At 40.6% G+C, this 11,820-nt stretch overlaps 1 protein-coding gene across 2 annotated transcripts; it reads left to right on the plus strand.

Moving 5' to 3' along the window:
* The first annotated feature begins 432 nt into the window (after positions 1–432).
* LOC107554987 (EH domain-containing protein 2-like) lies at positions 433–11,585 on the plus strand. 2 transcript variants are annotated; one of them, XM_016237670.1, is made up of 8 exons: positions 433–768; positions 2,396–2,443; positions 3,432–3,908; positions 4,907–5,083; positions 8,196–8,293; positions 9,744–10,156; positions 10,395–10,559; positions 10,641–11,585. In XM_016237670.1, the coding sequence occupies exons 3-8, from the start codon at positions 3,688–3,690 to the stop codon at positions 11,196–11,198; spliced, it is 1,632 nt and encodes a 543-aa protein (XP_016093156.1). In that variant the 5' UTR covers positions 433–768; positions 2,396–2,443; positions 3,432–3,687; the 3' UTR covers positions 11,199–11,585. The 2 variants fall into 2 exon arrangements, with proteins under 2 accessions (XP_016093156.1, XP_016093157.1); XM_016237671.1 differs by lacking the exons at positions 2,396–2,443; positions 3,432–3,908 and adding an exon at positions 1,805–2,281 and having other exon boundaries at positions 433–816.
* The last annotated feature ends 235 nt before the right edge of the window (positions 11,586–11,820 follow it).

Raw genomic sequence — 11,820 nt, forward strand, 5'->3', positions numbered from 1 at the left:
TTTAAAAAACTGTACATTTAGTAAAACTGTAAATTAAACCTTGCTTCTTTTATGAAACAATCACACTTGTTTCTGTTTGCCATTTGACTTTCTTGTTTTTTCAATTTTTTCATTTGACTTCATTATGTAATGTTCTTACTGGCCAGTAGGGGGCATTGCTTAATCGGGTCTGAGTCAGAGAGGCGCAACGGAGCGCAATGATCTGCCAAGTCTCTCAAAGGTGGTCTGTCATGCCAGCATCAAGAGTCATGTGAACATCTGCTCTGCAAACAGATCTCTTCGATTAAACAAAAGCCAAAGAAATCACAATAGAATACATTGCCCCATGGTGCAGTGTCTGCTGAAAGACAAGCACCACCACACCCTCACGTTTGCAGGCAGAACTTTATGTAAATGAATGACTCCACCGTAGCTTGTTGATGCGCCCCCTCACTCCCTGTCCCCACCCTGGTTTAAACCCATTGTCATCACTCGCCGTCCAGGGCTCTCCCCTGCTTCTGCGTCAGGCAGTGTTTGAAGAAGAGGTGCAGAGAGAAACATAGGCAGGGAAAGAGGCAGTACTTGTGTGCATGCCTTAGAGCTGATTTTGCTGGAGGAGTCAGAAGCACAGGCAGATCAGATCAAGACCTCTCATCTGAAATACATGACAAATCTGAGACTTGAAACGTTTGACTTGGTGCTACTTGGGTGCCTTGGACAAAGATTGTTCTTCGAAGGTACATCTTCACGTGTAGAAACCCCTCCAGGGCTGTAGAAAGAGTGGTTAAGGTTCATTATCTCTTCAAGTACTTCAATCCTAGACTCGGCATTCTCCAGGTAAGAGGACAAATCTTTAACTTTTTGGAGTGTAACTTTGCTTTGTGTGTTGCACTTTAAAATCCCTTTCTGATTAGATATAGTTTCATAATAAAGTTCAGAACAGTTGATACATGCATCGATGAACTAAGAAAAGGTCTAAACAAGGGAGCAAATGTCTTTGGCCTTTCCTCCGATTATGGGCACACATCTGTTCTGGTTCTGTAATACTTCTGGAAATTAACTGAAGCTCAAGGCTTCTCCAAAAGAAGTCAACTGTGTTGCAATTGTGAAGGATGCCTCAAGGCATTTTCTGTCTTCTGCGCAACATGTGAGTCTTATTACATAAAGTCAAATCCCAACCATCATGCTTTTGCCAAGGCAGCTGTGCAAAAGTTGAACTTTTATTACAACACAACTAGTGTCTTTTCAGAGGCTCTAAATTTGGCACAACCTTGACGTGAGAAACATGCATTTACTTCTGCATGAACTCCATTTTGATTCAGAATAAGTCCTCTTGATAAGCATGATGCGTTTGTAGGGAGTGTTTCGAATCCACGGTGAGCCAAATGCTCAGTGGAATTACTGCAAAATCCTGTCCGGATTCAACAAAAACTACTGAATACACTTGTGTATTCAGCCCTTTACACACCATAATCCTTCACTCATTTAACTTTCCACTGTAAGCCGCCGCTGGAAAACATGGCTCACTCTTTTCAATATACGGAAAGAAGTTATGAATGTGTGTTTGTGGACTCAGAGTTTGGGTGTGTTTAAATGTTTCCCAAATGAGCACCAACATTTTCCAGGGACATGCATAGACAATGCACTCCACTTTCCCTGTAGGCTGAAAACGTGTCTTTAGATTCTTTATTTGAAGATAAATGGAAAAGCTAAGCATTTTAATGGGAACAAGGCCTGTTACCCAAGAAATAAAATGCTTACAGTATAAGTATACAATATAGCCTTTTACCATTGAACCTTCCGTTTACCTTTTTATGTTTTTCAGGCAAAAAATTCATTTACTAAAACAGAAGAAACCCAGGGGTTAAAAGTTATATAACGTATATTATAGTTTGCTTTATAACTCCAGCAAACATCCCTTAACTATTGTAAACCTTTGAAGCAGAACACTTGGGTACATTATATAAATACTGTAAGCAAGAGAAGAGTCTTCACAGTCATCCCAGAGGACACGTAAACAGTGCAAAACAAAGCCATAAATTAACTGCAAAGGAAACTCTAAATACTCCCGCAAGTCGAAGATGTCACGCTGGGGACGCAAGAATGTCAAGAAGGCCCCTGAGGTGATCAGGACAGTGACAGAGGGCCTCAAGTCACTCTATCGAAAGAAACTCCTGCCCCTGGAGCAGTACTACAGCTTCCATGACTTCCACTCACCGAGTCTGGAGGACGCCGACTTTGACAACAAACCCATGGTGCTAGTGGTTGGGCAGTACTCCACAGGAAAGACTACTTTCATCAAGTAAGATCCTACATAAGTCAGTAAACTAGTGCTTTTTCTGAGTCTAGGGCTTTTAAGGGGTTTAAAGTCTGTGTAAAAGCAATCTAAACACATTATAGATGTTAGAAAGTTAAGGTTCATCATCTCTTCAAGTACTTCAATCCTAGACTCGGCATTCTCCAGGTAAGAGGACAAATCTTTAACTTTTTGGAGTGTACCTTTGCTTTGTGTGTTGCACTTTAAAATCCCTTTCTGATTAGATATAGTTTCATAATAAAGTTCAGAACAGTTGATACATGCATCGATGAACTAAGAAAAGGTCTAAACAAGGGAGCAAATGTCTTTGGCCTTTCCTCCGATTATGGGCACACATCTGTTCTGGTTCTGTAATACTTCTGGAAATTAACTGAAGCTCAAGGCTTCTCCAAAAGAAGTCAACTGTGTTGCAATTGTGAAGGATGCCTCAAGGCATTTTCTGTCTTCTGCGCAACATGTGAGTCTTATTACATAAAGTCAAATCCCAACCATCATGCTTTTGCCAAGGCAGCTGTGCAAAAGTTGAACTTTTATTACAACACAACTAGTGTCTTTTCAGAGGCTCTAAATTTGGCACAACCTTGACGTGAGAAACATGCATTTACTTCTGCATGAACTCCATTTTGATTCAGAATAAGTCCTCTTGATAAGCATGATGCGTTTGTAGGGAGTGTTTCGAATCCACGGTGAGCCAAATGCTCAGTGGAATTACTGCAAAATCCTGTCCGGATTCAACAAAAACTACTGAATACACTTGTGTATTCAGCCCTTTACACACCATAATCCTTCACTCATTTAACTTTCCACTGTAAGCCGCCGCTGGAAAACATGGCTCACTCTTTTCAATATACGGAAAGAAGTTATGAATGTGTGTTTGTGGACTCAGAGTTTGGGTGTGTTTAAATGTTTCCCAAATGAGCACCAACATTTTCCAGGGACATGCATAGACAATGCACTCCACTTTCCCTGTAGGCTGAAAACGTGTCTTTAGATTCTTTATTTGAAGATAAATGGAAAAGCTAAGCATTTTAATGGGAACAAGGCCTGTTACCCAAGAAATAAAATGCTTACAGTATAAGTATACAATATAGCCTTTTACCATTGAACCTTCCGTTTACCTTTTTATGTTTTTCAGGCAAAAAATTCATTTACTAAAACAGAAGAAACCCAGGGGTTAAAAGTTATATAACGTATATTATAGTTTGCTTTATAACTCCAGCAAACATCCCTTAACTATTGTAAACCTTTGAAGCAGAACACTTGGGTACATTATATAAATACTGTAAGCAAGAGAAGAGTCTTCACAGTCATCCCAGAGGACACGTAAACAGTGCAAAACAAAGCCATAAATTAACTGCAAAGGAAACTCTAAATACTCCCGCAAGTCGAAGATGTCACGCTGGGGACGCAAGAATGTCAAGAAGGCCCCTGAGGTGATCAGGACAGTGACAGAGGGCCTCAAGTCACTCTATCGAAAGAAACTCCTGCCCCTGGAGCAGTACTACAGCTTCCATGACTTCCACTCACCGAGTCTGGAGGACGCCGACTTTGACAACAAACCCATGGTGCTAGTGGTTGGGCAGTACTCCACAGGAAAGACTACTTTCATCAAGTAAGATCCTACATAAGTCAGTAAACTAGTGCTTTTTCTGAGTCTAGGGCTTTTAAGGGGTTTAAAGTCTGTGTAAAAGCAATCTAAACACATTATAGATGTTAGAAATGTATTGCTGAAAACACATTACAAAGACTGTGAACTATGTAGTACTGAATTGTGTAGTTAGACCATTAAGAAGTTTTCCACCATTTTGTGTTCAGAATTTTTTGGGCGGGTCTGAAATCATGTCTCGATGACGCACTTGAGCCACTGAGCATGACCCTAACAATATAACTAGAGCGCATTAGCATCAGTGGTTCGCTGCTCAATCGTGAGAGTTACTGATATTACCATAAATTATTACAGCCTACTACAGTTTACTAGCTAGGCTGTAAATGCATATTACCTGTTGTATGGCTGTGTAAATCCAGTTGTGCTGCAAGAAGAAGAAGCATCCATTCAGGTTGTAGCTGTATTTGACAGTTGATTGAGGCGGCAGTTTTCCCGCGAGTGGGCGTGGTTTCAGCGCCGACAGCGGACACGCCCCCATCGTTTCAGAGCAGAGAATACTGCTAATTTTTTCAAGATTTTGACAACTTATTTTATTTACTTGTTTGTTTGTTTTTTTATCATTCAAATTTGTCTGGGTGGTTAACACTTTTCTGTGGTGTGACAAATTCAGAACACATATTAAATATTGCTTTACACGGACTTTAACGTAACAGTATGTTTGACAGAAGCTAAAACTATTATGTCTGTGTGGTTATGGCCCTGGATAGGATCTTGGGAGCTCACTAGGTGTGATTTAGGTGTATATAACATTGGTTTGAACCCAGTATTAAATTCAAGAGTTGGTTTTAGGTCATTTAGTCTACTGAATGGAAAGATATAGCTGAATTAACCCAAACTATTCCACAGTGTTTTGTTTGTTCTAGTAGATGACAGAATAAAAACCACAAGGTTATTAAAAACTATCATGTCAACACTGTAACCATGGCTTTGTTCTGTCAACACAGGTATCTGCTGGAACAGGATGTCCCAGGGAGTCGTATAGGGCCGGAGCCCACCACCGACTGCTTCACCGCTATCATGCACGGAGACGTGGAGGGTATCATTCCTGGAAATGCCCTGATAGTAGATGCTAACAAACCCTTCCGCAAGCTCAACCCCTTCGGAAACACCTTCCTCAACAGGTGAATAGAGTCATACAGGCAGATGTTACACTGAGCCGCTATGTACGACATGACATGAGAAATGAGGATGGGTTGTATGGAAGAATGTGTCGACTGATCCATCTGCTTACTCTGGGCACGCAGGGAAGATAACAGAGAACCAGTGTGTTAGTTTTTGCTCTACGGAATTTCAAGCGTCCGTGCCAAATTTCTACGGTAGGAGGGACTTTCCTTATTTGTGGAAAACTTGTGGAAGGGAGCGATGTCACAAGAGAGGGCAATGAGCGCTAATGTGCCTAAAGCAGAACTGCAATGTGAGATTATTTAGAGGAGTCCACCAAAGTTTAAAGAGAAGGCCTTGTTTCAAAGTTGTCTTTACTTAATCAAATATTTATGAGTTTTACATTTTACGAAGAAAGGATTTTTGCATTTTCTGCAGATAATGTGAATGGTGCTTTACATTATGCTAGATTGTAGTAGGTGGTTGCCAGAGCATTGCTATGAGGTTGCCAAGGTTTTTTTTTTTTAGCTTATTGCTATGCAGTTGCAAGTGTGTTGTGTGAATGCTTATTAGCTTTATGACAGGTAGCATTCATGTAACAGAAATGATATGGAACAAATGATCAGAAAGTTTAACAGATCTCAATTTATTTTCATGTGTAACAACTAATTAAAAAGTAATAACATATTTTCCTTACACCTTGAACACATTTGAGTGTAAACATGTCAATCATTATTTTCTAATATACAGGTGCATCTCAATAAATTAGAATGTTGTGGAAAAGTTCATTTGTTTCAGTAATTCAACTCAAATTGTGAAACTCGTGTATTAAATAAATTCAATGCACACAGACTGAAGTAGTTTAAGTCTTTGGTTCTTTTAATTGTGATGATTTTGGCTCACATTTAACAAAAACCCACCAATTCACTATCTCAACAAATTAGAATACTTCATAAGACCAATAAAAAAACATTTTTAGTGAATTGTTGGCCTTCTGGAAAGTATGTTAATTTACTGTACATGTACTCAATACTTGGTAGGGGCTCCTTTTGCTTTAATTACTGCCTCAATTCGGCGTGACATGGAGGTGATCAGTTTGTGGCACTGCTGAGGTGGTATGGAAGCCCAGGTTTCTTTGACAGTGGCCTTCAGCTCATCTACATTTTTTGGTCTCTTGTTTCTCATTTTCCTCTTGACAATACCCCATAGATTCTCTATAGGGTTCAGGTCTGGTGAGTTTGCTGGCCAGTCAAGCACACCAACACCATGGTCATTTAACCAACTTCTGGTGCTTTTGGCAGTGTGGGCAGGTGCCAAATCCTGCTGGAAAATGAAATCAGCATCTTCAAAAAGCTGGTCAGCAGAAGGAAGCATGAAGTGCTCCAAAATTTCTTGGTAAACGGGTGCAGTGACGTTGGTTTTCAAAAAACACAATGGACCAACACCAGCAGATGACATTGCACCCCAAATCATCACAGACTGTGGAAACTTAACACTGGACTTCAAGCAACTTGGGCTATGAGCTTCTCCACCCTTCCTCCAGACTCTAGGACCTTGGTTTCCAAATGAAATACAAAACTTGCTCTCATCTGAAAAGAGGACTTTGGACCACTGGGCAACAGTCCAGTTCTTCTTCTCCTTAGCCCAGGTAAGACGCCTCTGACGTTGTCTGTGGTTCAGGAGTGGCTTAACAAGAGGAATACGACAACTGTAGCCAAATTCCTTGACACGTCTGTGTGTGGTGGCTCTTGATGCCTTGACCCCAGCCTCAGTCCATTCCTTGTGAAGTTCACTCAAATTCTTGAATCGATTTTGTTTGAGTTGAATTACTGAAATAAATGAACTTTTCCACGACATTCTAATTTATTGAGATGCACCTGCATATATATATATATTAGTGCTGTCAAACGATTAATCGCGATTAATCGCATCCAAAATAAGTTTTTGTTTACATAATATATGTGTGTGTACTATGTATATTTATTATGTATATATAAATACACACACTTACAGTATATATTTTGAAAATATTTACATGTATATATTTATATTCATATAATTTATTTTATATCATTATATTATATTTTTATTCATTATATCACTCTGATATTTTTACTTCATGCCCTTCCAAGAATATACAGAAAATAAAAACAAGCTCATCATAGAAAAGGTTTCTTTAAGTCTTTGCATGTACAAGTTGCATTTCTATTGCATTTTCATTTTTTAAATTAAGAGATCTGGAAAAGAAAAAAAGAAGAGCATTGACCCTAATATTTAGAACAAATTTCTAACCCTCTGTATGAACAATATTAATTTGGTGAATGAGATGAGCAATGCTGGGTATTAAAATACCAAACAGTAGTCAAACAGTGGGAGGAAAGTAACCTATAGTTCAAGTCCAGGTCATCTGAATACCTCAGTCATCTCATTAACCTTGCCAAGAGAGTTTCAACATAATTAGCTTGCAGTTGTCTGTCAGCATCAGAGGAGGCGCTGTTTTGAGTGCCAGGGAGTCTTTATCAGATCCAGTTTTACCCCGGTCTCTTTGGGTGTATTTTTGCAAACATGTTTTGAGAACTTCTTTTATCCTACTTCCTGCCCAGGGAAGCATTCCACTCGTTAAACTCGTTTAAAGCAGGAAGAGACCATGTTTTTCTATGCCGCAGATCATTAGTGGCAAGTATTGTTTGATTTTGGCAGCGCTGGTCATTTTCCCTCAGGAAGCCCCGTGTGTTTCAAGCACCACTTCCACACAATGGATCGGCCTGGGAGGAGTGACGCTAGAAGTCTGCTTCTTAGATCACACACAACAGCTGTGATAGGAGTAATGGATCAGTTTTTTCATTTTTTCTCAGGGGGAGAGTGATTTTAACTAAAGAGCTCCTGAATGTTTGATAATTGTGCTGTGCCCTTTTAAGGAATCAAATCGCAGCTGTTTTGTGCATAGCATGATGAGACATACAGTGCCTCTGAAGCGTATTTAGACAATTTTGGACACTTATAACACTTACAACATTAAGCCTTTACTTCACTTACCCATTCAACCAGGAGGAATGATTAACTTGTTAAAGTTTGGTTCGATCACTGAATGCAATACAAAATGTGTTTAAACCTCATCTCTGTCTCTGACAGATTCCAGTGTGCTCAGATGCCCAACCAGGTTCTGGAGAGCATCAGCATCATTGACACCCCGGGCATCCTCTCCGGTGCTAAACAGAGAGTGAGTCGAGGTAAGCCGACTGGAAAAGTAGGGGGAGAGGGGTTTGGAAGTATTTATGCCAAATTTCAATCCATTTCCCTTTCTCTTTAACTCGGTGTTGAACATTTATTATTAGCCTTTTCTCCTAGTCCCCAGTGAAAACTCTATAATACTCCACAATATGCCTTTCAAACTATTTCTACCGGTAAAATACTTTCTGTTTAAAGAGTTAAAACTGAATTAACCCCATAAAGACCCCTTGAGGTATTAGGTATTAACTGGAGTACGTAAAAATGATCATACTGATCTGAGACATGTTTCAGAGTAAACAGCAGATGATCAGTCTCTAGGCTCTCCCACAGAGAAAATCGTTGAGTAATCTTAGTTTATCAGTGTTGCACCACTCTGGTCGATGTCTGCTTTTCCTCACATATTTTCCAGCAGTTGAAGTGACGCACAGAATGGGCCATTAAGGTGTGAAAGGGAGAGGAAAGGGAAGGAATGTGAAGGCATTACGTGTATTAGGGGGATGTAGGAGGGTCTGTAGGATTCAACTGTTGTCCTAACTATTTAAGAATATATTGTTCATACAACATACTCACCCAGAAGATTGTTAAAGAGCTATTAGAGTCTCAAAATTTGAAAATAGTTTCATTAGAGCACAGCAGCTGGGTTCCAGAATTACAATCCATAGAACACGGGTAACTTTTCTACTTCAACCCTAATCAGAAAAACTTGAACCAGCTAATTAAGGCGTTCAGGATTATTTGTGTTGGAGCAGGGCTGTAAGTGGAGTATGCAGGAAGGTAGCCCTTCAGGTGTAGGGTTGGCTACCTTGGCACAAATATTCAAGACAAGCCTACCATGAGCTTCAAGGTTCTCCAACCATCCTCCTGGAGAGCTACCGTCCTGCAGACTTCAGCTACAACCCTGCTCCAACAAACCTGTCTGTAATTACTAAGTAACCTATGATTAACAAGCTCAGATATGTTTGATTGGGGTTGATGTTGAAATCTGGAGTACAGTAGCTCTCCAGAAGCAAAACTGCAGACCCCTCTTGTACAGCAATAGTGTAAGAGAAAAGAGTCCCGCCAATCAGAGAAGTCAATGTTAAAATGTAAACAAGAACAGTTGCTGCCCACTCCCAAACAATCCGAATGACACAATCTTCTCCCCATATACATAAACTACTTATATATTTGTATTTGAAACATCAAATGTATTGTATTTTATAACTGTAGCCAATAGATGTATATTGTACTGTTGGTTGTAATTTGATTTTGTTATTTGCAATGCTTGTTGCAGTTCATTCCTTTATTAAAGAATTCAAGTAGAATTTAAGTTTACCCTTTTTTTCAGACTTTCTTGCTTCAAATCAAATCAGAGCTGGTGGGTTTGATCACCACAAACTCTTTATTGAAGAGTTTAGTCTGTTTTGTTCAGTTTATTGATTGCGTTCTACCTCTTCTCTCATTTTGTAGGATATGACTTTCCAGCAGTTCTCCGCTGGTTTGCTGAACGTGTGGACCGGATCATCCTTCTCTTTGATGCTCACAAGTTGGAGATCTCGGATGAATTCTCAGAGGCCATCGGGGCCCTCAAAGGCAATGAAGACAAACTCCGTGTTGTGTTGAACAAGGCTGATATGGTTGATACCCAGCAGCTCATGCGGGTGTATGGAGCTTTAATGTGGTCTCTGGGGAAAGTGTTTGGTACTCCTGAGGTTCTGAGAGTGTACATCGGATCCTTCTGGTCTGAACCTCTTATGGTGTCCGACAACCGCAAGCTGTTTGAGTTGGAGGAGGAAGATCTGTTTGCTGATATCCAGAATCTGCCACGCAACGCAGCCCTACGCAAACTTAATGACTTGGTCAAGAGGGCCCGTCTTGTGAGGGTATGTTAAAATATCATTAATCACTGCTTTGTTGACGATGTCAGAAGGTAAAACTGATTGAATGCAAACACTTGGTTTGGTTCATCCAAGGGTTTGTCATCATTTACTTACTGCATGTTGTTCCAAACCTGTATGGCTTTCTTCTGTGGAACACAAAAAAATATATTTTGAATAATATATCAGTGTTTTGTGTCAATACAATGATAGTCAATAGGGTCTACCTTTGCTTCACTCACAGGTACATGCCCATATCATCAGTTACTTGAAGCAAGAGATGCCGTCTGTCTTCAGGAAGGACAATAAAAAGAAGAACCTGATCTACCAGCTCCCGGTCATCTTCTCCAAAATTCAGCTACAGCATCATATCTCTCCTGGAGACTTCCCTGATTGTACCAAAATGCAGGTTAGTCCAACCACCTGGTCCTTGTTTTGAGGGTAAAATATCATTTCTGTTGCTTGAAAGAGACTTTCTTGACTTTCCTAGGAGCAGCTAATGGCTCATGACTTCACCAAGTTCAAAGCCCTGAAGCCCAACCTGATGGCTATGCTGGATGAGTTGTTGTCTACCAATATTTCCAAACTCATGCCCCTTCTTAGGCAGGAAGAAATAGAGGCTGGGGTCCAACCTGGAGTCCAAGGTGGGGCTTTCTTGGGAACCCGAGCCGGACCCTTTGTGGAAGGTGACCCCTTTGGAGAGACCATGGATGAAAATGGTGAATTGGGTGAAGAAGATGAGGAATGGGTGGTGACAAAGGACAAGCCCAAGTATGATGAGATCTTCTACAACCTAGCGCCGAACGAAGGCAAACTAAGTGGCACCAAAGCCAAAGATTGGATGGTGAGCACACGGCTGCCAAACTCCGTGTTGGGCCGCATCTGGAAGCTCTCGGATGTGGATCACGACGGCATGCTGGATGACGAGGAGTTTGCCCTGGCCAGCCACCTGATTGAAGTGAAACTGGAGGGTCACGGGCTTCCCCCTGAGCTGCCTGCCCGTCTCGTACCTCCATCCAAACGCCGACAAAAAGGCTCTGATGCTTAGACAATTCGCCCACGTGGCTTCCACTGATCCTTGTCTGCACTTCCTGCGTGTTGTCCAGCTCCACAGCAGCTGCAGTGCATCTCCGTTCACTGTATTTTTGTGCCATTTTGTACTCTGGTCATTTTGTAACACACAAGTAATGTCTTACTTTGTATTCTTGGTTCAAATGCAACAATTCAAAGATTCTCAGCTGGAAGCCAAAGAGTGTTGTGATAAACCAAAGACTGGTCCCAGTCATTTGGAAGGAATGTTGCATCTGTCGCCATTCTTTTGTTGACGGTAAAATCATATGACATCACATCCAGAAATGCTACACACAACTCAGTTCATAGAACTTATAATGGCTCCCGAACTAAGGGATAGCAAAAAAAAAAAAACCCTTGTAGATAACAGACATTTACAGTATTTTCATCACTGTAGAAATCTATAGATTTGACTTTACACTATTTTCCATGTGGCTTTTAATGTAGTCAGCTAAATCAGACTGTGAAGTCAAGACAAGCACTTAAAACTCTGAAACTCCTTTGACAGCAGACCCAAGGAGGCAAGTGAAAACCTTTTTTGAGATTAGTTTTTGGAACATTTAATCAGTTTACTAGCATGTTGCTGTATTTGCTTTTAA

The sequence above is a fragment of the Sinocyclocheilus grahami genome, unplaced genomic scaffold (assembly GCF_001515645.1).
Source record: "Sinocyclocheilus grahami isolate Dianchi unplaced genomic scaffold, SAMN03320097.WGS_v1.1 scaffold521.1, whole genome shotgun sequence".
NCBI lineage: Eukaryota > Metazoa > Chordata > Actinopteri > Cypriniformes > Cyprinidae > Sinocyclocheilus > Sinocyclocheilus grahami.

Coding starts and splice junctions, on each gene's coding strand:
- LOC107554987 (XM_016237671.1), top strand. CDS start 2,061: ATGTCACGCTGGGGACGCAAGAATGTCAAGAAGGCCCCTGAGGTGATC. Junction 5,084..8,195: donor GGAAACACCTTCCTCAACAG/GTGAATAGAGTC, acceptor TGTCTCTGACAG/ATTCCAGTGTGCTCAGATGC. Junction 10,560..10,640: donor CTGATTGTACCAAAATGCAG/GTTAGTCCAACC, acceptor TGACTTTCCTAG/GAGCAGCTAATGGCTCATGA.